The 26,616-nt window shown below is 42.6% G+C and overlaps 1 protein-coding gene across 2 annotated transcripts; it reads right to left on the reverse strand.

The window, feature by feature from the left end:
- Positions 1-278: 278 nt before the first annotated feature.
- Positions 279-26,138, reverse strand: prr36a (proline rich 36a). Of its 2 annotated transcripts, none has more exons than XM_088303034.1 (6): positions 25,902-26,138; positions 11,800-12,417; positions 11,634-11,724; positions 8,777-9,042; positions 5,909-8,395; positions 279-3,590 (listed from the first exon to the last, which is right to left on the reverse strand). In XM_088303034.1, exons 2-6 carry the CDS (start codon positions 12,350-12,352, stop codon positions 2,629-2,631), a joined length of 4,359 nt encoding a protein of 1,452 aa, XP_088159160.1. In that variant the 5' UTR covers positions 12,353-12,417; positions 25,902-26,138; the 3' UTR covers positions 279-2,628. The 2 variants fall into 2 exon arrangements, with proteins under 2 accessions (XP_088159160.1, XP_088159159.1); XM_088303033.1 differs by having other exon boundaries at positions 11,634-11,727.
- Between the last annotated feature and the right edge of the window lie 478 nt (positions 26,139-26,616).

The following is a 26,616-nucleotide window of genomic DNA, read 5'->3' on the forward strand; positions in this document are numbered from 1 at the left end:
TTCATCTAGCACATGAGCTGTAATGGTACCTTCGGTACTCAAAGCGCTTCGCACTAGTAACTCATCTACCTAGTGATGACACCGTCAGGAGCAACTGGGGGGGGGGGGTCAGTATCTTGGCCGGTGATCGAACCCTCAACCTCTCTGTTGGGTGATGACCACTCAATCCAGAGATTTTCTTTTTCCTGAATAGTCACATCTATACATGAAACGCATGGTAAAATCCATATTGGCACTCATATAGAATATACTTGGGAGGGTGACAAAAAACATTTTTTTTTTTTTTAAATCAACACCAAAAATGCATTTAGGGACACAAACCCATCTCTGCTCAAAATCTGCTGGTGACCAGCGCCATCAGTGCCTGACATCCTTCATTGGATTGTACTTCAAAATACATTTAAGATACGACAAGAAGCAAAGCAGAACTTGCAAATCATTTTCCCTTCATGAAAATAACATAACAGCTCTGATTATGAGGAAACGTAACGCAGATAAAGTTGTTCATGCACTGATGGAGACGGCACACAGAACAATTTCTCAACACAAAAGGGAAACTAATGACATTAAGCACGTCAAGGGCCAACAAGATTAAAGTTGTAATATTGGCAGAGGGGAACAAAGTTTGTATACAATTTTAATCCTGCAAAATTAAATCTTTTAGTGCAATATGACATTTTCCTTCTAATTATCATTCTCAAGAGTCAACTTATTGTGAAATTCCGACTTTTTCTTCACAATATATAATTTTACTTGATTCTCATAAGTGGAAGTTTTTTTTTTTTTTTACCCCCTTATACAAGTACTCGATTCTCAGAAAATTTAAACTTCAAGTATTTTTTAGGTAAAACGGTGTAAAAAAAAAAAAAAAAAATTAAATTGAGAACCACTGATACATGTTGCAGAGATGTCCCACATGGGGCGTAGTTGTGAAATAGTTGAACTAGTCAGCAAAAAGTGTCAGTAGAGGGGAAAATGTTACTAGTAGGAAGCAAATCATTCTGAATTGTCTTGGTGAGGACAAAGTGTAACACTAAGTGGACCTTAATATTCAGAGCTCATGTAAATTAAAAAAAATAAAATACAAGTAAAACATCAGAGCCTGACTAAAATGTTTCAAGGGGAAACATTTCCGCCTACTGACCTTTGGTGGGGTAAATGCAAAGTAAAACAAGAACGCTCTTAAGCGAGGTGCATGACGAATAGTCGTTCACGAGCGTTATTTCCAGTGTATTCGTTTCCGCCGAACACTACAACAACAACAATTTACAATAGGATCTAATTTACGTGCATCCTTGGCTCAGACATTCGGCATAAAGCAATGTCCATTTTTTTATTAGACAGATTTTTTCTTTTTACCCGTTGTAAGAATTGATCCTGCAGTCACAACACACAGTTTAGTCTTTGCAAACAATTCCTCAGCATTTGAATTGCCACCATGCATGCTGTCACACAAGCAATTTGCTTTTTCTTTGGCTTTCTTCGTGACAGTCCCCTCAGCGGAAGTAGTCTCAACGATGGGTGTTAAGCCAAGAAAAAGAATATGCTCGGTCACAGCAGCGTAGATCATATTTTGGACCCGTGTGTGCATTTCCATTTGTGATCTTATCCACTGTTTTGAAATCCACAGCACCTTAAAATGGTGTTTGAAATGTTGACCGCAGGTGCTGATGGTCAGCGCTACCAGCCTGTGACAGCAGTTCTCTGTAGAATTTGTCGTTTCTTTCACATTGTAAAACCATGAATGTTAAGTTCACTGAAGACTAAAGTATCAAAAGCAGTTTTTACTAGTATGCTCTTTGTCCTGACTCATTTTAGACGCCAAATAGCCTGACTGAATGAATGAAGCTCCTCACCTCCTTGGCTCAAAAGCAATGTTTTTATATTAGACGTAGCTGTGACCCAAGCACAAAAAACCCAAATAGGTGTTTTCAGTGAATAAGGGAAGATTCTAAGGCTGAACTGACTGATCTCAAATCTACAACATAATGTAGTACATAGGAGAAAGCACGTTTCAGAGTAAAAAGGCTGAAATTCTGAAGATTGAAAAAAATAATAATTGGGGTTGGTCGGCTGTTTTCATTGTGTTTGGACAAGTTCAGCGCTTAAGGGTAGACCATATTTAGATAGCATTGATTCACGTAGCATGAAATGTCGATTAAGTCACGAGTCATCATAGTGAAGGCTTAAATGACAAGTGTAAACTATAAAAGCAGTAGGAAAGAAAATGAAAACTTTCACATGAATTCATGGATCTGTTTTTTTGTTTTAACATTAGCTAAAATCTATTTGCCTAGAAGACCACTTTGATAGTTTATTGTAAAGATTCATTTGTTTAAAAAAAAAAAAAAAGACCTTGAGAAAAATCCCAAATTGAATGGCAATTAATTTTCCAAATCGTTCAGCCGAAGCATGTTACCTTAAAAAAAAAGGTCAGGGCTAAGAGCATACTAGTGCATGGAACTGAAGCTACATTAAGCGCCACCGCTCTCCCAAAGTCAGCTTGGACGGACAAACGGACTCCAGTTCACCCTCTGGTGGACGAGCACCAATAGAAAATGGTTGAATGTCAGCGTCGATACTAAACCAGCTGCGAGTGAAAGGGGTGTATCTGTAGATGCCCACCTACTAGTGATGCGTCTCCAGCTCCACTACTGTCCACTCGCCCTGAGGGGAACTTCCGGCAGCCTCCGGGGAGAAGCTGCTGACAGAAGTGACGGTGGCCGAGGGAGGGCTGATGGGAGGGAGGAGACTGGGCCACAGGCTGCTCTCCAAGGGGCTCAGGGTGCCCCCCGCGCCGCCCGGAAGGAGCAGCAGAGAGGAGCAGCCGTCTCCGTTGAGCAGCAATGTCTGATTGATGAGCTGCTGCACCATGTCCACTTTAGCCCCCCAGTCCAAGTCCAAGGGGGCCGGGCGCTCGGGAGAGCGATGCCCGTTGCTGGGGGGTTCGTTGGGATCTTGCGAGGATGGCGACAACAACCTTCGGCGAGAGTTGCGATCAGGCCGGCGGCCGTCCGGCTCGTCGTCGCTGTTCTCAAGCGCTTCGTAGATGGTGCACAGGCCCGATGAGGGGGACAGGACCACGGTTCGACTAGGAGGAGACTGCTCCTCCTCCAATTCTTGCTGCCACTGCAGGATCTGCTGTCTCTGCTTCAGCTCGGACTGTTGCTGCAGCAGTTGTAACTCCAGCTCGTGCCTCGTTGCCTCTTCTTCAGCAGACATTTGGCCTTCCCCGTTGATTAGTTTGACTTCCTCAGTCAACATTTTGCCACCATCCTCGGCAATTTTGTCCTCCTTCATTTCTTCCCGCTCATTCCTCTTGATCTCCTCCTCCGCCTCATCCTTCTTCTTCCTCTGTTCCTCCTCCTCCGTCCTCTTCCTCTCCTGCTCGGCCCCCTCCAGGGGTCTGCTCTGCTGCTCCCGCCGCTCCTGCATCTCCATCAGCTGCCTCTGGTGCTGCTCCAGCCGCCGCAGCTGGGGGTTGAGCGCCTGTTGCCCGACCTTCCGGGGCGGAAGGTCCGCACAGGTCAGACGGGGCGCAAGGCTGTGAAGGTCTCCGTGGCAGCGGCGATAATGCTGCGAGGTGAGGCCTGCAGGTGGGCGGAAAAACAATAAGTTAAAAATGAGCAGAGTGGTGTGAAAAGGTTGAATGAGGAAAAAAAAAAAACAACCTTCCCCTTTAAAAAAAAAAAACAAAAAAAAGTGAGGGGAAAACAGCCAATGGAACCAAACTCAAGCAAAAAGGGTTCCACTAAAATATACTCTACTTGCAATGTGGTCAAAAATGGCATTTCGGAATTGAAAAGTGGGTGAGTAAAATTGTGAAACCGGTGCAGAATTCCCAGGACAAGAGCAAAATAAAACATTTTTAAAATGTGCAAATCATTTTAACACCCAGAAAACAAGGGGGTTGTGAATAAAACAAAAAGGCAGCCAACTTCCTGTATATGCAGCCAGCTGAAATCACCCGTGAATTCAAATGACATGCAGAAGCTCTTCGTGCATTTGTGTGCATGAAACAGCATCGCGAGGAAATGATAGCTTGGCTTCAGACTCTGTCAATAGAACAGGGGTGGGCAAACTTTTTGATTGGCGGGCCACAATGGGTTCAAAAATTTAACAGAGGGGCCGGACCAGGAGCAGATGGATGGGAGTGTTTTGGAAACCTCACCTCATCGGAGAAAAAAAAATATATATATATATATTTTAAATGAAAGGGAACAAAAGCATTCCAACAATATATTTGTCTTTGAAAACCACAATATTTAGAAAATAAAACTTTAACAAGGTTTATTCATTTAATTTTTTTCCAAGTTTGACGGGCCAGATTAAAACTTTTAACGGGCTGCATGTGGCCCCCGGGCCGCAGGTTGCCCACCCCTGCAATAGAGCTGGTTGGGGGGGGGATCTTTCCAGGTTTTATTCAGTCCTCTTTAGGCAAAATCAAACCCCTGCAATAGAACAACCCAACGTTGGACAAAAAAAAAAAAAAAAAAACACGGGGACAACAAATCTGTGTTGAACCTGAATTCCACAAAGTCCTACAGCCAAGCTATACAGTAAACCTGAACAGAGATGAGATGCAAATCAAAGTCAGTATGTAACAGTGACATGCTCAGTTGAAACATGGTGCCTTAGAAAAGTGCAGCATTTAAAAAAAAAAAAATTTTTTTAAAGAAACAACCAAGTGATTTGGGCGGCAACACACCTAAACTTGGGTGGAGACGACCTAAAAGCGGCAGCACAGCCAGCAGTCGTCTTGGCGGCCAAACAGTTAAAACCGTTATCAAGGTCTTTGTTGCTTGGCACGCTGCTCTTGGATCCATTGCTGTTGGGGCATCCAAGTCTTGGCAAACTCAGGAAAGAATTTGATCTGGGCTGTAGAGCCCTCACACAGATTTTGCAAAATTGATACATCGCAGCCAAAACAGAAGAAATTGACGCGTTTTTTGTTTTTTTTTGTTTTCGGCAAGAAATGTTTAGAAAACAGTAAAGCAGAATAATTGTGGTAACCATGTCAGCGCCGGAGAGTGATTGACAGACGGCAATAATTTCTTTCAATGCAACCAGCACTCATGCTGTAGGAAAGTCAGAATTATAGTAAACATTCAAACAAACAAACAAAAAAAAAAAGACTACAAAGTCATAAATATTGCAAAATACAAGTATGTAGGCAGCATTAAGTGAGTGCGACATATTCTTCCGCCACAAACTAGTCTCTTCATAGATGCTAAACATCTAATGTTAAATTTCCTCTTTTTCTGCGCCGACGTAGAGCCACGGGGTTACATGAGTGTAGGTTCTGTAGAAATTTGGGTTACTTTGTTACCAAATGGAAAAACATTGCCTACGAAAAGTGAGGGAACACCGTCCAGCAAAGCCACTGCCCAATACAGCCCTCCTTTCAACAGAACTATACAATGAGGATAGATAGTTAGAAAAAGGGTATCTTTATTTTATTTAGATAGTTTCGTTACTCAAAAATGGTACAATGATATACAATTTAAAGTGCCAAAAAAAAAAAAAAAGACATGGAGTGATGGGGGCTATGGCAGCATTCCTGTATTGTAAGAGAAGCCCTGCCATCCGCCCCCAAAAAGAAAGCGAAACACAAATCAAGACATGTTAGTGTGCGAATGAGTCATTTGGTAAAAAGCATTGGGATAAATATTTTTAGCAATTCAATCCACTTCAAACAATTTAAGTGTTTCATCACAAATCTATCATGCTAGTTCAAGGGCCCCTGCATTGATGCGTACATGGAAATAGCTCTTTCAGCCATATATTGGATCTTTCATGTCACTGGGAATGCTGGCTTTTCTTCCCATATACCGTCCCGTTTTGCATCACCAGATATTTTAAAGACAAATAGGACAAGGACAGCGAGATATAATTAACTATACATTACCTGCAAAAGAGTTGTCAGTCTTTTCACAGATTGCAGAATAGTATGGAGAGTGGGCGTCTTCCGGCTTCTCCTCAGTCGCCCGTAAAGGCTTCGGAGCCCGCGCTTCGGACCCTCGCACTTCCTCCGTACGACCAACTACGGGATTAATGCACCTGATACATTGCTGCTCTGCGAGGCCGGACCGGGCTTGGTCACAGGGCTCCTTGGATTCCTCAGGAAGCTCTTCTAAAGAGAAGATGCCCGGGCTCTTGATGCAGCCCTCGCCAGCGGACAGGGCGTTGGAGGCCGTGGTTGCGGAGTCGAAGCCGTAGGACGCCAGCGAGGTAGCCGAAGGTGGGGTGGCATCATCAGTCAGACCGGTCGCCTCGGACTCCTCTAATTCTTCAACCATGGAGAGGCAGCGCTGGGCGGGGGGCTGGACCTCAAAGGTTGTGTTCTCCTGCCGCACAGCCAAAGTATCCAAAGAGTCGTCCAGCAGTGCTTCGCCCTCCGTGTCGCTGGCTTCATCTTCAGTTACGGAAGATGACGAAGGGTTGGAAGCGAGAGCGTTGACGACACCTCTCAAAACCTCATCTGCAGGCATGATCACGGCCGTAACCTCCGGGTCACCGCTCGCCATATGGATGCCAGCATCAGGCTGGGGAGAGGTCACCGGGACTTCTTGAATTTTGTCCTTCCCTTCGCTTAGGTCCTCTGGAGTTCTGCTCTCGTTGTTTACAGAAAATGAAGTCAGATCTAGAGCCTGAAGTGGTGCCGCAATATGGTTTGTGCGCATTCCGGCCCCATCCTCAAGAGTGGAAGACAAAGTGACATCACAGTTTTCAGGAACATGGGGATCAGATTTCATTTCCAGGTAGGCCTGAGCGGGGGATTGGGATGGCATCTCCAAGTCGGCTTGCGGGAGGTCATCTAGTGGGCTCACTGCAGCTACAACCAGCGCAGGCTGGGAGACCAGTTCAGGGAGCTGGTTGAGTTGAGGGGGTTGAACCTGCTCTTCTGAGGGGTCAGCCAACAGGTTGGATTGGTACCACTGAGCACCTGCGGCCGATGGGAGCTTAGCAGGCGGAGAAAGTCGTGCCAACCTGTTTAAGTTGTCCAGTCTTTCATCCTCGGCGAAGTCGTCCTCGTCGGCATTCCCGTAGCTCTCGAGACCACTCTCAGTTACCGCTTCGCTCGCCATCTCCACGTCTTCGTCCTCTTCCTCATCATCAACGGCGTTGTCGTGCCTATGCCTCTGCAGCTCGTCCGTCTTCTCGGAACCCACATCCATGTCGCACACTCTGTCTTCATCGTCGTCGTCGTCCTCCTCCTCGTAGTCATTAAAGGGTATATCCGGAACTTTTTGAAAGTCCGGCGAGCCTGCAGAGGCCCCTTCCATGTCGATGGCTCCTTTGAGGCTGCCCTCTCCAAGATCGTCCATGCTCTCGGTGCCCTCCAGAACGCCTGGAGCGCTCAACTCCGACGCCCCCTGCTGGCTCCCGCTAAACGAGTCCAGCTCAGACAGGACGGCAGCGCCCGCCCTCCAAGCGGAGCCGCCTACTGGTCCAGCCGACCCGGGACGTGACTCCTCGGTGGGTTGAGTAGTCCCGCTCATTTCGGACACCGACACCAGCTGACTTCCCTCCTTTTCCTCTTCATCCTCCTCATCATTGAGATTGCTGGGAGGGGCTACCTGAGTGACCGGCTTGACAGCTGCTGTAATGGGTTTACATAGAGAAAGAATCTGATCTGAAGAGACATTTGCAGACTGACTGGGTAGCTCTGGCACCTTAGTTGATGGACTCTGCGCAGGCGTTGCGACCTGCTCATGTTCTGAAGGAGTATCGTTCTCATTTGGTTGCGAGGGTGGAGGCATTTCTGGCAAGGCGGAAGTGTTGGTGCTACATGGTGGACAGGAGGCAGCCACATGGCTCAGAGCAGTCACTTGAGGTACTGCCTCTAGTGGAGAGTCCCGAGGAGAAGCTTGGTGCCGGTTCATCTCTGGTACTGCGGTATCAGTAGATAGTTCTCGCGGTACAGTCTGTATTGGTTTTGCTACTTCTACCATTGGTGTTGCGCTGGTTACCGCTGCACCAGCATCTCTCCGTGTCCTTGCACTGGGACTGCTTTTGAAATTGTTGGTCTTCTTGACACCAGCAGTAAAAGGTAACACTGCCTGAGTAAGTTTCGTTGGGCGCTTCGCCAACAGTGTGCTGCCAGTTGAAGATTTGTTAGCGGGCGAAGTATGCGGGGTTCTTCCCAAGGGCGGTTTGCTAGCCGCCGGAAGCTTGGGAGCGGCCACACCGTGATACTTTGCAGGACCAGGTTTTGGAGGATGCGTTTTACTTGGGATCACCTTGGGATCCACTTTTTGGGGGGCAGCGGCCCATTTGGAGGTAGAAGGGGGCTTTCCGGTGGCTGCAGGTTTAGAAGGTTCAGGTTTTTTGGCGGCAGCTGAAGGAGCAGCAGGCCTTTTTGCAACTGCAGCAGATGTTGGACGACTGGCATCTGGTGCAAACAGAAACATAGGTCAAAGTAGAAATGTATTCACCCCCAAATTACTATTTATGAATATTTTTTTCAGATAGAAAAACTAAATCCTCTTATATTAGATAGCTGAAAGTAGAGGGAACCACCTGTTGCCAACTTGCCATTCATACAACAGAATAAGTCATGGCTTTCTGCGAGTATTTCAGCTTTGCGTTAAATTAAACAGGCCCCCCATTTCACACTGAGTGAGTAAACAAGAAAAAAAAAAACATTTTTTTGCGTCAGGTGGAGTGAGAAATATGCAAAATTGGCACCTTGCATTCGCAAACTATTGCATTCTATATAATTAGTTATTCAAAAACATTCTAAGATTTCCCCTCAGAACAAGACGTAACTAACCTTTCTTCACAGTGGCAACAGGAGGCTGAGGTTGCGTTGCTGTAGTCCTGCCAGCAGAGGGCGCCGTGGGAACTCTAGCCGCAGAAGCTCGAGCACTCGCAAGGCTGGCTGTCTTGGATGCAACATTGCCCGCCCTGGATGTTGATGGGACCGATCTCGATCCTGAGGAAGCACCCGCTGCACTAGTGGCTGCTCTGGTTGCAACTGCGCTACCAGCCCTGGACGCAGATGATGCCGATCGGGTAGCCGAGGGAGCAGAAGCAGGCCTGGGGAGATTCAAAAACAAAACATAATTGGATTGAAATAATACATCTATAAAGATAAATAATTCATTAATTTATTCAGAATGACATATTGCTTCCCCGAATATAATTGCAGGTCAAAAATCATGCGGTTACATTGACATTCACCATTAAGCTATGAAGTACTGGTATCAGAGGTCAACAATAACGTCCTGATGAATCTGAGAACATTGTGGAAACACATTCCAAGATGTGCAAAAAAAACCAAAAAAAAAAACGTATTGAGGTAATGTAGTCTGGACCTTACAATATACAAATACGGCATAAATGATGTATTTTATTGTACAGACATTTTGATACTTTTGCAGAGAAACTGAGGATTAAAAAAAGATTGTGAGCTTTATGGAAGTAGGTTAAGCATTTTTTGGGGCATAATCCAAGCAACTCAGTGGGGGGAAAAAAAGAAAAACGTTTGTGATGTTGATGAACACTGTGGAGGGATTTTTTAAAAAATATTTAAAATGTGATTTTGAAAAAGCCTGTACTCTAATTAAATCATGAAAAAAAAAATCACTTTAATCTATTGACTTTATATTTAATTGTGGCACCAAAACCCCTCTATTGAACACTCTTGGATGAAGTTAACCCCAACAGTGGTTATGTTTTTCTTTCTAAAGTCTGACCCAAGACAACAGTACACACAGAGTGATGCCCGTAAAGCATATGCAATAAGTGGAGCTGCTCTCTTGCTGGTCTATTCCATTTCCTGGCAGATGGGTGAAATCAATACAAACTCACAGACCAATAGGATTTTAATAACTACACACACAAGGTACTTGTAGGGGTTAAAGTTCAGGATGGTGATAAGATGTATGCCAGTGTCACAAGACTATAAATCCTGCATGTCAAGACACATGCATTGCAAACATGAAATTGACACAGAGCGAGTTTCTGGCGCCAGACGCATTAGTGGGTCAACAAATTACCTCACCTATTCAAGGGCTCCTTCTCAGACAGCAAATGGAGACAGTACTCCAAAATATATACTTTTTTTCCTCACATTCAGTAACAGGAGAGTGAGGTGGGGGTATAAACAGCTGCTTCACTGCACTCCGAGGAACACGCACACTTTTGAGGCTTAAGGTCGACGGTTTATCTCCTCGACGATCAAGAAGAGAATCCTTCCACTGACAGACATGACATTGGGCCTCATCCAGTGAAACCTCCCACCAACTGGGAAGTGGAATTAGAGGAGCAGCAATGAATCATGTCAAACTATACATAAATATCGCATTCCTGCAAAGAGTGGCTAAGCGCTTTTATTTACTTGGCGCAAAGGCCATTAGTTGTGTACGGGCACTTTTAGAATATTATGCAACAGTAATTTACGTTACCATTTCGGTCAAGTGCAAGTTGCGTTCAAACTAAATCAAATAGTATTATGGAGAAAAGCAGGGGCTGGAGGCTCAAGTGCATTACTGGGGAATAGCCACGCCCCCCGTAGAAATCCAGACAACCGCGATGGTGAAAAAACAGTTTAACGCTCGTGTCAGCAGTTCAGGACTAAATTCTCTTTGAAAATGCTTTCAGCACTTAACTACAAATGTACTTAATGTATTTCGAAACAAAGTTTAGGAAATTAAGTAAATGGGGACAAAATAATTAACAGAACTGTATGCGTTGCAATCGACTTTGCCCTAATCAGTAAGTGATGATTAAGGTCATTCGCCGGCATCTCTTGAGAATGCAGAACTAGAAGTCTTGAATTATGGCTCCAACAAGCAAACAGAACGTCATCCGTCAAAAAAAAAAAAAAAAAGCAGTAGCAGTGAATTAAATTGACTAAAGTAAACGGCTTGGCTCTGAGGAAATGGTGGCGGCTGGTCCCTCCCGAAGCGGCTTGGTTTCATGACAAAGTGCAGTCGTCAATATCAGTGACTCTGTCGCACGCCATTTAATGCATGCCTCACTCTCTGCATGTGTAATCGGACGCACCGACTGTGCAGAAGACCACAATACATATTCTCCACTGTTGATTTTCAGACTTTATCCAGTCAGAAAAGGGCAAAAATTACAGATATGTACATAGGGGGGCACATATTTTGCCCCAAGCAATTGCACTAACACTGGAATAGCAAGGGCTAGATTTGAGTTCATTTTCTCTGATTGGGAAAATCATGCAAGTCAAATGGGGCTGTCACAATTAAATAATCAGATATAAATTTGCATTAAAGTTCTACAAAAACATTTTTCCATGGTTTTTGCCATGTAATTAAGTATTGTTGTTTCGTGGTTAAAAAAAGATTCAGTTACGGGTTAGATCATCGTTTTCCAGAGGATGTTTGCAAACGTTAAAGATGAGTCTTCTTTGAAGAAGAACTATAGAAATCTGAGAATAATCACTGTTGAAAGGTTGAACTCAGACGATTTGGACAATTTTTATTTAATTCAAACAACGGCCCTAAACAATTAACTAACAAACATTTTACTAAGCAACCTGAAAATTGATTAATTTTGACACCTCTAAACTCTTTTCAATGATCAACCAAATAAAAAGGATCGACCAGGCAAAGATCTGATCATGTTTTATCCCATGCATGCTACTTTATGCGTACCTGCTTGTCTTTGGAATGGCACCACTGTCAACTTTGGCAGCAACAAAAGTGTATGGTCTGTGGGCAGCTGACGCGGGTGGTCTGCTCACAACTACTTGAAATAAAATGCATCGTCGTGTTAGTCCTAGAACATGACACAAACTCTGAAAGTCATTTCATGACTTACCGGAACTTTTGACTCTCGCGGCATCAACATTTTCCGCGGCTGTTCTGTTAATGCGACTTCCATTGAGGTTTGTGGGCCTGCTACTATTTGTCGTCGTCACAGTGGCACTTGATGTAGCCCGAGATGGGCCACTTCCCGCGGGCCTCTTGTGAACAACTCTGGTCGGGGTCTGGACGGTGGGCACAACAGTTGCAACACTCACTGGTCGTTTGGGTGCAGGTCCCGCTGTACATGACTTTGCAGCAGTTTTATCGCCCGGGTTCATATTGTTTGTGGAAGTCTGCGTGTGATTTACAGAGTGAGGTGAGGCAGCAGTACATGGCTGGGACTTCGATTTTGAGGAAGCTAGCGCGTTTGTGGCGGCAGCGGCTTTTTTAACTTGAGGGTCCGCTGCCCCATTGGTCTCCGAAACACCTTCAGGTGAAACATTATGGGCTTGCTCCGGCAGAGATGCGGCCTGCGCTATGGTGTTGTCCGGCGACACGGAGGACTCCGCACTTGTCTTGGGCTCTGTGGTATTAGAGGCATCCATGGTAACCCCATCCGGTTTCATCCCCCCCAACGCAGAGGTTGCTGCCGTTTCCTGCTGAATTTAAGGGTCTCCTTCACGCAACGTTTCTGCAAACAAAAAGAAGAATTCATATAAATGAGCCAACCTTTGCTCGCACTCCAAAGGAAAGCCCATTTATGGCAAGGGGTCCTCTGAGGAATTTGGGGAGAAAACAGAAAGTGAATTATCCGGGATGCCAATAAATAATAATAATAATAATAATAATAATTTGCCCTTTATTAGTCCCACAATGGGGAAATTCGAGATTCGAAACCCAGGCCTCCTGGGGAGACTGGGTCCTGAACGCGGCGCCTTAGACCACTTGGCCATCCTGTCCAAATGTCTTGGCTAAACTGTTCGCCTGCGTCTGCAATCAGCAAACTATCGAGTACAGAGCTATTCCAGTGCTAGCCAACACAACCCCCGAGGCACAAAAAACAAAGCCCATGTATCACTGCTGATATGGCACAAAATAATCTTGCTCATTCAATGATACAACAATAACATTTGTGTTTGTTCCTTAAATGATTCAAAGTGCAAAGGAGGGTTACTATACAGTTGTAAATGTCATCTGACAAGGGAGGAGGACGCATCACTGGATTCCTGAAATTACAGCGTAGGAGTATATGAAAGGAATATAGTCGAAGATTTTTGAGAATAAAAAAAGGATGAGACAAGTGACAGCAGTCGTTCGAGCACAAACTCGTCAAGCGCATCCTTCAACTACAACAAAGTCTCCCTGATTGCCGAGACCACGTTCTCCATGCACATTTAAATTTAACTAAAATTAAAGTGTGAAATCGGATAGCCTGGATAACAGACATTCCCTGCTGGCTAAACTATGCAAAGTTTGAACAGGTGAGGAACTAAACTGTTACTGATAGAGACCATGAGTAACATGGAACTAAACCGTATGAGCAGGCGTGAGCAAACTACGGCCCGCGGGCCACATGCGGGCCGTTAAACGTTTTAATCCGGCCCGCCGAACTTGAAAAAAATTAAATGAATAAACCTGGTTAATGTTTTATTTTCTAAATACTGTGGTTTTTCAAAGACATATTTTTGTAATGCTTTTGTTCACTTTCATTTAAAATTAAATGTATTTTTTTTTCCCTCCAATGAGGTGAGGTTAGCAAAACACTCCATCCATTTGCTCCATCTGGCCACTCTGTCAAATTGTAGAACCCATTGTGGCCCGCCAATCAAAAGGTTTGCCCACCCCTGTGTATGAGCAATACCAAAGAACTGAAAGGCTCATAATCAGAGGGTGAAATTTGTCATTTTATAATGACTTTCATATCCTTTGTGAATATTTGTTTGGAGGGGGGCAAACACTCTGTTGAATGCCCTTCTAAGCCAAACATTGTAAGAAATAGAATAACTCTTAACACTGGTTGCTAAACAAAAGCTTACTTTTGAAACAAATTTTGTACTACTTTGTTCATTACAAGGATGCATGGATGGATGGATGATGGGTATTTTTTCATGAATAACCTGCAAAACCACAATGAGCTTGGCTTGTTCTTTTGTTTTGATTCGCAATTATGTAAACACTTCAAAGCACAGTTCAGGTGTTTTTTTTGTTTTTTTTTGTGCCTCAAGTCTAGAATGACAACAAACTCTAAAAGTGTGTCAGACTATGTCGGATAAAACAGAAGGAGAAAGTTTCCAGCAGAAACAACAGTGTAGGCGGCAACAGTTTATGGATTTCACAGTTGGGAAACCAACACGCTGTCCAAATCAGGTAAAGTCTTTTAAGAAGCGGTGGTATGCCTCAATCATGCAGACTGGGAAGAGAGAGAGTGTTCAAACAGCACAATGAGCCAGCGACTAATGCCAGGGACTTAGCGTACAGCAGGTTGAATCACATTCCCTGTTGATGACCCCCTTCTGGACAAGTAATCGCATCATCTCTAACCAGCTGACACGATGTGATGCAGCACACAGGAAGAAGCGCACTGGATCATTAAAATCCCATTCACACACACGCAACCACATTTTGCTCAAACGGTGACAGTGCTTTTCCACGCTGGTGTTGCATCAATTCCACATTTGGGACCGTCTCTTGACACCAAACGGTGAAAATGTTGAGTCATAGCCAAAGCACTTTGCTTTTTGTTTCTGTTCCACTCGCCATTGAGACATTTTCAGTGGCACTATTTCTCAAACTGTACCGGCCTCAGTCTGCAGTCAAAGAAAATGAGTCTTTCGGGGGGCACTAGCCACACGTTGAGAAGGAGACGATATATTTTTTGGTGCCAAAACAATTATTCTTGGTCAAAGAGGATGATTAAAACTGGTATGTGGAGATCATTTTCAACAAATGGTAAAATATTGGTGTTGAAATAAATAAAAGCAACTTCTCAGATTTGCAAAAAAATTTCTTAAAGCAATATATATTTTTTTAAATTCAAACAAAAAAATTGAAGCGCCTTCCAGGTTCATCAGAATGCCTTAAAAAGTTAAATGAAAACTTAACCAAGAGCTCCATTTAGTTTCCTATAATACAGTTATCCAAAATTTTTATATAAATGAATTGTTGAAATAATGAAACCATAAGTGCAGAGAGTTTCCAGAGTCAGCAGCATCTCATATTACAAAATTAACTGAAAATGTAAATATTTTCCTGGAGTTAACAGTTTTTAAAATTACTATTATTTTTTCTAGGCCGACACGGATCTTTGTCAAAATACCGAATACTGCCCAGCCAATTATCTGTCTATCCCTATTTCAAGAAAAAAAAGTGACTTTGCAATAGTTTGCTTGACCAGAATGAGAAATATCTAAAAGTAATTTGCTCAATTTGGCCTTCTTCATAAACGGCACAATGCACAAAGATTTTGGAAAATTGGCTGATCAGTTCTCAAGAAGAGGGAAAAAAGAAATTTTGGGGACCAGTCTTATGCAATAGCACCGATAGACAGTCTGGTGAGAAAAAAAAAAAAAAATTTGAGTAAAATGGCATAACTTGGTTTCTCAATGCATCTCGGACTGTTTTATTTCATTTGCTACTCGGAAAAAAACTTCTCCAATTAAGTCTCAGTTAAAACTACCCACCAATAATCTCGTACCGGCCCAAATTCCAAGTGGTTCTTCAAATGAAGTTTTAAACGACGACACCTTCCCAACACTTGAATTAAAAGAGCAATGTAGGCAGTAGACTATGACATGAAATTTACCAATCAATAGTTTTTGGTGAATTTATCTGTTACGGAGGATTTTCGGAATGGTTGACAGGGCGTCCAAAAGGCAGCCGCGATTGGCTCCAGCAATCCCGTAACACCAATGAGCATAAGCATTACAGAAAACGTAGTGTGTCTGGTCTTTAAAGTGCTTATTGAAAATGAAGGAAATTCCACAAAGGAACTAGTCACTTATGTTGCTAATTTAATATTTCTAAGCATCAAATGGCTTTCATCATGCTTAACCTCGTAGCGAAAGAAACAATAAAAATGCTTTCCCAGTAATACGATGGGCTTCACTTTCAAATGCCACCGTCACTTTGCAAATTTATTTGAAGTTTGTCTAGACAGGGAAGTGACTGACCTCATTAATATTTACATCTCATTCCTCCCAATACGATTGTGTGTCAATAAATCTCACGGTGGACTTCTTTCCCTGAGGCAGTTTAATTACATTGCTCGCTCTCCACTGCTTTGTCACTGCAGCAGCGCTTGCTCAGACATTTCAAGCGGCACATCACAAAATGGGTCACTTTTAATACGGTGTCTAATACAAGCTGAGAGGGATTTTGCAGCGTTGCAGGGATTTTGGAATGCTTTGTGAAGAGGCCAGAGAGGGGGGGGGGGGGACTGTTTACACTTTTTATCGTTACATTTCATCCAAACTGCAATCACAAAAAAAGCATGGGCAATAGATGTATTAGTTGCCAAGCGTCTTGTATCCTTCTGGTGAAGAATTCACATTAAACTTGTCCATTTAGTCTAAACTTGGAAAGACTGCATGTGCTCCAAGATGATGAACAACAAAGAGTGACAGTTTAGATGGCAGGGTGTCAAGAGCAAACCCCACCCATTCGCATTCACATTCCAGCACGGGTGATTTCCTCAAGCGTCCCGAATGACAACTGGCAGTAGTAAGTGTTGCTTTTGTGCGTCAATGAGAGTGTTACAGGGAGGACACAGGTAAACATGCATATCTGAAGAATGTGCTTGCTTGATAGTAAAATGTGATTTGCAAACCTGATAGACAAACAAACATCCAAACGCCTCAATCGGAATAAAATGACCAAATCAGAATATAATTTCATTTGGATTTATAGTGGCGCTATGTTCTTTTTGACAATCTGAACAAGCGTCATGTAAACATTTCAAATCAGGATAGCCACGCTGCATCCGGTCTGCACGTTTTGGATGCGAATGTGACGTGACGTCGTCTTAGCACTTGAAAATGGCATCGTCCTACCAAAAGTTCATCTGCGATGGGAGGACTTGTTTTAAATTACTTGTAAATTGTTTTTAAATCAAGCTGTTGCTTTAACTAAAGAAATAAATGGTGTTAAAAACAAATCACACCTACTGTGCTAAACAGATGAGTGAACATCTGTTCTGATTTAATGTAGTGGTAAATGGCAGATTGCAATAGATCATGTAAACAGCTTACCAGAGAACTTCAGTTGGAATTAATAATAATAATAATAATAATAATAATAATAATAATAATATCCAGTATTTGTCTGAAAGCCGATACGCCCATCCCAACTCCGGGCAGGTCATCAGTCAATCACATGGCACATTTGTCATCACTTCCTAAGGTAAACGAGGTCCACCATTATCCTTTGTGTTCCACTTTAAATGTTCCACTGCTATATGACTACAAGGAGCCTCTATAAGCCTTTTATGATTAACACATTGAGATATAAAAAATTAAATAGATTAAAAAAAACAAAAAACACAAAGCCCAGGCATTGAGGCCAGGGTGAGCACCCAGCAGGCAATAAAGCAGGCTTCGCAATATCAAACATTAACAGAGTGGAATGTGATACGACGTCACACTAGCCGGCCGATGATCAACTCCTATGTATTGGTAGGTGTGTCATGCACCCATTCTAATAGAACTAAAAATAATTAAAAGTGTTCAGGTTCCAAGAAGCAGGAGGATGATTATGCATGCAACAACTCTGCTGCACTTTGGCTTTCTGTTTATGCAATATTAGAAATTGAGCACACACACACACACATACACACACACAGTAACAGTTGTTGGTCTTGTTGTTGCCTGTCAGGAGACAGTGAGCACATGTGAGCCAGAGGATTCTAGAGGAGGACATACAGTTCCGTCAAGGGCTCAACTCGTGAAAATGTGTGTCTTTGTCCTCTAACCAGGATTAATGTCCCATAACGAAATAAATTCTTTAAAAAAAAAAAAAAGAAAGGAAATATTTAGTTTATGCTCAAGACACCACAATATTAAGTTGGGTTACAAGCGAAGTGGACTCGTGGCTCCTTAAGTAGTGCAGTTAAAAAACATCACATCCTAGAGGCCAAAGTGCTGCTTGATCTTCAAGTTACATGAGAATGTTGGTCAGTACACTGTAGTATACAGCACACAAAAATAAAAAAATATAAGAAATAAAAAAATAAAGCCAATGACGTTAAAATGGATAACTGGACAAAACGTGTCCCAATCCCACTTTTGTTGCTGCAGTTATTCAATCCATGTTTGTTTCATTGCAGCGTATCAGTCTCTGTTTAATTATTAATTACACCCTTTATTTGATGGCTGTGGAAGAAACCACATCCAGCTACTGCACCAAAACTTGGTAGAAGATGTGAAACAACACCAATGGACCTGAAACCTGTGCAACCAGATGAATCCAGACAAACTAGTTTGCACAAAGAGGTACAGTTCAGTCTGCGACGCTTTTCATTGAGTTTCCACTGGAAAAGGATGCCCCAAAAAAATAAATAAATCAGATCCAACAGTGGCACTTTTCAGGACACCCTTGTTTTGGTACATACACCAGAAACGCAAGCCTAATCCAAGTTAGCCTAATGTGAACAAAAGATTCCTTTAGCATCCCCTAGTAATGCGTGACAAACTAGATTAAAACAAAAAGAGGGGTTTGGTATTATGACCAAGGCCCTCCCGTAAAGCAAGATTGCTATCGATTCCACGTGCTCTTAACAAGCACTAAGTGAGTAGAAGCCTCACAATAAGGCCATTAGGGTCAGCTGGTTAAGTATGGCTGCAAGTTAAATGGAGTAAGCCAGTTCGGGACAGGCAGCCAGAAAAGGGAGTTGCGGGCATTGCCTGTCCAATATCCTCATTGGCCAGGGGGATCTGGGTTACAATCTGTTGTGAACTTGGCAGCAGCGCACATCCTGCTGTTATCAAAACAGGCCGTCTGTTGACCAGTGTCACTAGGACGCTTGTAGAAGCCACAGGAAGAGGAGATGAGCATCAACTTGCGTGCGCAAAAAAAAATAATAGTGTTTGTCAGCATCTGCGGTGCATTAAGCCCACATTAAGATACTATGAAGGGGGAGGGGAAGCTTATTGTCACAACAGCATCTAACACCAAGGCGTGGCGCTGGAAGAAAGGTGGGGGTGGGTTTTTTCACTGGATTAACTGGTGCAACGGGATGAAGAAGCGCTTGTCAATCCATTGGGCCAATGACTATGAATAGGATGGATGATACCAAAACACAACAAATGCCTACATTTAAAAAGTCTTAAGAACATTCAACCATTCCCAGGCTTAAAACTACTGTGCTCCTTTCTGATTTGGAACTTTTTGTACAATAAATGCGTTCAACCATGAGAAGAAAGAAAAGACCCTCAAGCTATTGGCAGGCATATTGCAGAAAAAGATGAGGTTCGTCGAGACAATCTACGTTTAAATTAGTAACATAAACATTGGGTACATTTTACCTGTTGTGTGGTGGGCATTTGTCTAGTCACAGTCACAATGTCAAATTTATTTTTCTCTTGACGTGCTCGGATCACTATCATCCTTATCATTACTTGGTTCTGGTATGCAGTCTTTGTCACTGCCAATCTGTTTCCCTGGAAGAAAACATTTTCGCATTTCGTTCTCAATTGGGTATTTTACTGATTTTGGAGATCAGACTTCAGATCAAATTCACCATAGGCACAATTGTTTTGACTCCATAACAGTATCTTCAGTTATTACCCTGTGGTGTGGGTTAGTTTAAAAGTGATTTTTGCTCCCTGATATGCTTTGACTAAATCTAACAGGTAACCTGTTCCAACATTTACAAAAGCTGCTCAACAGCGACTTGGGCTGAAAAATGGACTCTACAATTGTGAAGTGAAACATAATGATGGTCAATTAGCAAGTAATCTGAATCTTAGGCTAAGGTCGTACACAAATGGAGGCGCGACTGGTTGTGTTGTAAAATCGCAAGTCCTTCACCACACCCCCAAATAATATGAAGTGAAGCAAGCGTCCAATCAGGAAGCTTCCTGAGGCAGACTTGCAGGTTAAGAATCTTAATAGCGCTAGCCTAGGGACAGTGTGTGGCCAGGGACAGACGAGTCTGAATTTCCCTGCGCACATTGCTACAACCGCAACCCGGTCCTGGATTAAGTGATTGATCATGAGCAGAGTGAAAAATTCAGACGGCTTCAGCAAACAGAGGACCAGCCAGCTGGCCACATGCAGCACTGAGTACGCGCAGACAAAATAGTCAATGAGGTTGGCGAGCCCGAGGGTCTGAGTCAATGCAAAAGGGGGATCTGAGGCCAATCACTGCCTGCCACACCCGCGATACGTGAAAACTGACAGGATACACATGAAACCGATGCCAGCCTGCACTACGCGAGTATTGTGTTAGTAAAACCTCACTCCCGCGAGCCTACAAAGGATGGCACTGGCCAATGAGTTAGCAGCCTGGGCTTTTAGTTCAACGCATGATTTCCCCAAAACGCTATTGACGTCAATATTCCCAACAAAAGGCAAAAATTATCTCGGAAAGTATGCAAATCTAGATAAGGGAAATGTAGCATCCCTAAGAGAGACCATCAAAGTGTGAATTTGCCATATGAATAATTATAGCGCAGTGCTAGACCAAAAAATAAAAGTTCACTGCCAGCATTCGCCACTTAATCCTAATGGGCAGGGAAGTGCTAGCTTGAAAAGCGGTGTTGAGCACTTGTACAGTCAAATCAAGTTCCAACTGGGACACACAAAGTGGGAATGCTCAACAGATGACGCAGACAGAGAAGCTGCAACGGGGTAGACAAATTGCCTCAAGCCTCGACCTGGAAGGGGCCCCCAGGACAGGGCTAACATTGGTACTTTTGTCAGTGACAAAATGACCCTGCGGACAAAATTTTAGACATGCAGCGACAATGCAATAGGGGGAAAAAAATATTGCACAGGTAGTGGCGGGCAATATGACGATATGAGATGGTTACAGTTTTAACGTGTTGACGATCTCATAAAGCCGAAAGATCGTCTATAGGGCACATTCTATACAGTTTAGCTCTATGGCAGCTCAGAGCCGCTGACGCGTAACCGACAACCAATCTCAGCATGCACATTTTTTAGGGGTTCATATACATTTTAAATGGTCAAAAATGTGCAAATGAGTTTAAAAAAAAACCCTGAATCGTTAACATGATTTTATTTGTAAAAAAAAAAAAAAAATGTGATACGATATTTTTGCCATATCACCCACTCCTTCGCACCGGGCTTCCGCTAGCTGTCACCGCCTAGTGTGTTAAGGCCGAGACACAGCCATTATTGATCCATGTCACCGACGCATATAACCTGAAACCTCCATACACACTGCAGCAACACTTCGAAAACCCCCCTAAAAGTCTTTCCGCGGGACTTCTCGTCAAGGAAAAACAGATCGTAATATTTAGTGTGTAGCAACACTACTGGAGCATACACATTTCTTGCAGCGTGGATATAAATATGCTTCTCCATTGTTTTTTCCAACCTGCAGGTTCTTGTCAACAACAAACCATCGTTTAACATTGAGATTATAGCGATTTGATTTAATGAACAAAAAAATAAATAAATAAATTAGTTTTTCTTATTCTTAAATTGTAGACATGTGGGTATCATGGAAACGCGCTACATAAACCAAATGTTTTCTTTTTATCCAGATCAGATGAGCAGGAACAAAACAGCACAAACTACTTTTACTTTATTTTTTTGCTTGATTATTTTTTTGTCATTCCGAAAATGTTGCATAATTCACGCGTGTTTGTTACGTTACATTTTATTGAAGGGTTTCTTACATGATGGTGCACTTGTGTGTTTTTTCTTTTAAATAAATGATTTCTGGATTGAATGATGATCTTGATGGTTTTGGACTGGGAGGGCAAGCAGTTCAGAGGATTTTAATGGTATCGTGCCAAAAGGAAAACTGGTTGATTGGAATTACTGTTCCTTATTACACTGCATTGTTCCTATGAGCTTGCAGGTGTTTCCTTTGTGTATTTTTTCCCCCAACAACATGAATGGGAGTGTTTGCAAATTGCTCCGTTTAGTGACGAGAGCAGGTTCTGTTGCTCCCTTTGTATTCACGCAGTTGTACACCACAGCAAACCACAATAATGAAGGAACCATTAAATCAGAAATTCTCTCATGCTGTCATTGAAAACTCAGATCTTTGTGAAGAAAGAATTCTTCCTGCAACTTTTTTGAGATTATTAATTTGTGAATGCTCAAATCAGTATCAGGTAATCAAAGAGACTACAACAGTCTTCCAATTGCGTGCCAGACATTTTTAAAACGACCACACTTAAAAAGAGTAAACATCGCCATGTCAACCACCGGCCAATGAGGCCACACCAAGAATACTGCACATGGCTGCAGGTGTTCCAAAAATCACCAGTGCCTTCCAAGTACTAAAAAAAGTTCCGAGGCATGTCTACATCACAGGACTGAAGGAAATGACTCACTGTGGAGAGACCTCAAAAGCTGAATTCCAGAATTTTGGATTTGTGAAAAGATTCTCAAAAATGTGGCGTTCTTGTGAAACCTCAGGTTAGAGGGTGAAAGTATTCAATCAAAAGACACACATTTTGCATTTTCTTCAGCTTTTTGTGAAATGTATTCCATAAAGAGCAGCCTCAGGAAGCGGAAATGAGCAGAGCAAAGATTGTACAAAGAACATCAAAATTTACAAGAAGTACACTGGTGAGTCAGGTTAGTCAACATACTGCTTATAAATTTTGGTATTCAAAGCAGTAAGGCTGCAATTATACTGCTAAACAAGTTTTAATTTTTTGCTAACAAATGATAATCTGGCACGCCTCCAATATGATCTGCCCTGGAAAGTCAGGACATTCAGTGCAATACTTCACGCTGATTGGGCAATGCGACAATTTATGGATGCCTACCAAACTTATGCTTCTATCAGTCCCAGCAACGGATGAAAATGTCATCATCGGCACATGCCTTCTTTTGACCAGCTGATTCCTGGGGCAGGCCCCCCCTGGGCAACATGCGTTTTGTCCGCCTTACTACAGTAAAGTGTAATTGCACATCCACTCCAGTAGTTGGCAGTGGCACTCATTGCCCATTGTGCACAGCGAGTATTAACTCGACGGTGTAGTTTTGTTTTGCAACGAAAATCCAAATATTTATAGTTGTGGGGGAGCGTGGGTGGGTGGTGGGGGCATGACTTTTTTTTCTTCATGCAAGGGGGGGGGGGGCGTAACAGAAAATAATTGAGAAGCACTGTGTTATCTCAACGTTTGGAACAGATGACAACCGTAGTTATGGTTGTCATTTGTACAATGTAAATATGCAGATAAAGGACATCTTAAATAACACCTTTTTTTAAAGAAAAAAAAATAATCATGCCATAGGAGTGTAAGTAGAAAAACGATTGGAAGTCCATATATTTACAGTAGATCATAACCAGGCCTCCGTCAAAGTGGACAAAAATGGGACACATGTGATATTTGCCAATTCAAGCACATAGTATCTCAGACTGTACTGTATATCACAAGGGCGTCCAAACTTTTACACAGAAAAAATCCAAGGATGCAAGTGCCAACTTTAGTAAACGCGTTAAAACCATTCCATTAAGTAATTATACTTATTCTGCGAAACTGCTACATCACGGCTTTCTCTTAAAGGTGATAAGGCAAATAGTTTGGGATTTTTCTTGATTTTGGAATGGCCCAAAGCCCTAAAGTATATCAGACTAGAATAGGTCTGCCCTGGCTTGAGCTGATCTTGATATTCAGAACCAAAACAAGAGCAGTCTGAAATAAGACAATCATTAAACCACTCCCTAAGCTTGAACCAATTTTAGCATTAATCATTTACTTCACATGGAGTATATGGTTTCATTGTTTCAGCAGTTCTAAGCAGTACGAGGACTTGATTCCAGCTCACCATAAGCACGTTGAATTTTGCTCTAAGCGGTTAGAAACGGTATAATAAAAATTAATACACAACAGGGTTTGGTGACTAATTTTTGCCTTAACCACTAAAAATAACTGGCAAATAATTGAGCACTGCAAGCCATCCTCGCTTAAGTGATCCTCGCCAACAGGCTACAGGAGTGTGGCCAAGCAGTTGAAAATGGCTAACAGAGGACTCCAAGAAAAAAATAAAAGGTGAAGAGGGTGAGTCCTCCCGAGTCATTCAAAAATGTCTTCACACCCCCGTGCCAAATTAAGTCACACCTCTTGGTGAATCAGGCAATACCGAAATGCAAACATGACGGAGCCCAAGAAGCCATGACATGAATCGGCTCTGTGTTTGTGTGGATATCCCCTTTGACTCGCCAAGCCAATCGGATGAGACAGATGACCACCCAACACAGTCTTAGGTCTGCTCAAGAGGGAGTTTTTTTTCCCACGCCACTGTCAACTAGTGCCTGCTCATGTGGGGCTCAGTTGGTGTTGTTACAAGTGAGGAGTTACCTGCTCCATGTCTTAAATGCCCTGAGATAATTTTGGCTGTGATTTGTAACAAACAAAATAAAAAAAAGGTTTGTTAATCTTATATCCCAGTTTACCCATGTACGAATGTCAGGTCAGACTGCCAATTTTAAACAGCCAATGGGTAAAGGTTGTTTAGGTAAAACTGAAATTTAAGGTGACAATTGGCTCAAAATCACACCAGGGAGGAGAGTATGCAGGTAAAAATCTAAATATTGTAAATTAATTTGGCAACCCAACCAATCCCTCCCACCACAGGGCTCTGAGCGAGCAGGCTGCACAATGCAATACGCTACTTTCCAGTGACAAATAGACATGGTGCAAGTACCTGGCTAAAACAGGGATATGTGGAACATTGCTCATCTTCTACCACTCAATACGACACTAATATTACCATTCCCGCTTTTTTTTGCAGCATTAAATAATAGCTAACCGTTTATGTTGTTAGGTAGGATGTGGCTGGCATTGTTTTTCAAGCTCGTAAGCAGCTCAGGTGGTAAGCAAGGTTATTTGAGTTCATTATTTTAGTTAACAAACTAACTAACATTGAAAAAACTTTCTTTAACAAAATAAAAAAACTACTTGCTTTTTAAAAAACTAAAAGTAACTGAAATTACATTAGTATAGCGAAAATGTCATTCGTTTTCGTCTTTGGCAATTAATTTATTACACGGGCCTTTGGGGTTGGCTTTTGATTTATTTATTTATTTATTTATTACTGCACGGCCATTAGCGGGAAAAGGGGAAGGTCGAACAGTCGTCTGAGGGTTGTAGTCCTCTTGTGTCGCGCAGAAGCGATGACATCAAGCAGTAGTAAATAAGAGAAGTCCCAGCAGATGATCTTGCTCCTTGGAGAAGAGTTTGCATGCATTTTTTTTTTTTAGATCGAATGGCCTATATATCAGAATGAGCTGTCCAAGTAGGATTACAAGCTTGTTTTATAAACCAAACCGCTTCCTCGTTTGCTGTGGCGAAAGATTTGAATAAGGTCTGACGGTTCAGTCAAAGATGCTCAAAATGCTATGCTTCTCTTTCATTCATGGACTACTGAAAACGAAACGGCGTACAAATGCAAAAAAAACGGTGAAATTCAACTTGCCTGCCCGGGAGCTCATCACTCCAAGGATCCCTTCGAATGCTCTCACTCGGAGCGCATTGTTTGGATGGACGCGTGTGTTTAGTGCCTCAAGCGGCGCTTTAATAACACCATTTGTCGTTTGAGACAATAAACACACTGCCTTAGTGGACCTCGAAGGCCCGATTAGAGTTCATCGCAATCATTTGGGGCGCCGTGGTTGACCGCTAGTGTGTTTTTTTTGGTAACGCATATGTTAAATTGTGCAATAAACCATCCTCCACCTGCCAAAAGAGAGGAGAGGAGAGCCGGACACAAGGCTTGACGCGTAGCTAAAACGCCGCCAAGAAACGTCGCCCCATGGTGCACGGTTGACAAGCTAGCGTGTCCATCATCACACCCTGCCTTTAAACAGTGGGAGAAGCACCCCGAGGTACCGCTTTACAACCACTTACCACGCCGCAAACTCAAGCAGGAGCGGCTTAACTCATAGCCGTGGTGGGTGTTTAAGCTTAATTGACAAAAAGCAGGACATGTGAGGAGAGCACACGGAACGAAGTGGTAAATTGCGCCTACCTTTCAGTCGGCAGCTTGAGAACAAACACACAAACAGTCGTTTCTGTGGTGGGCTGGGAGGGAAATAATGTCAACCGAGCGGTCAATTTCTCCGACCCGCGGAACAATAGTGAAACGTCCTTCCCTCCACGTTCGAACAGCGGCTTGCCCAGCCTCGCTCATAAAGGATGCAGTCCGGGGTGGGTGAGAAATGGGGCGGAGGTGGGGGAGTGGTGGCCAGAAGGGAAATATGCAAATAAAATCCCCCCCATGGGCGAATCAGCGAATGGAATTAGTGTTTATGTAAAGAAGCCATGACGTCAGGTTGTAGTTATCGCGAGATCTCATTGGGCTTCACCAGCTGGTAAAATGACTAATTGGACGGCAATTCAAAGTGCATAAACGAAACAATTAACCCGATTGTTTCCACTTTCAAAGGGAAATGTGATACTATTATTATCTTTGAATTATCAAATGTAAAAACACACAATTTATAACTAAAAAAACAAAATAAACATAACAAAACATATATATTATAGTTTATTTATTATAGTTTTTTAAAAATAAATGCATAGCAATAAAAATATTTTTGAGGAAAAAAATACAAATGTGCAATTCATTATTTCTATCAAGAAACATTTTTCACCATTTTTATCGGACTACATTTAATAAACCGATTTAGAATCCCTTTTAAACTTCATTTAAAATTATAAATGTTTGAAAAATATATATTTTT

This window comes from Idiotropiscis lumnitzeri, chromosome 8 (assembly GCF_059441095.1).
Source record: "Idiotropiscis lumnitzeri isolate Australia: NSW breed Sydney's pygmy pipehorse chromosome 8, RoL_Ilum_1.0, whole genome shotgun sequence".
Taxonomy (NCBI): domain Eukaryota; kingdom Metazoa; phylum Chordata; class Actinopteri; order Syngnathiformes; family Syngnathidae; genus Idiotropiscis; species Idiotropiscis lumnitzeri.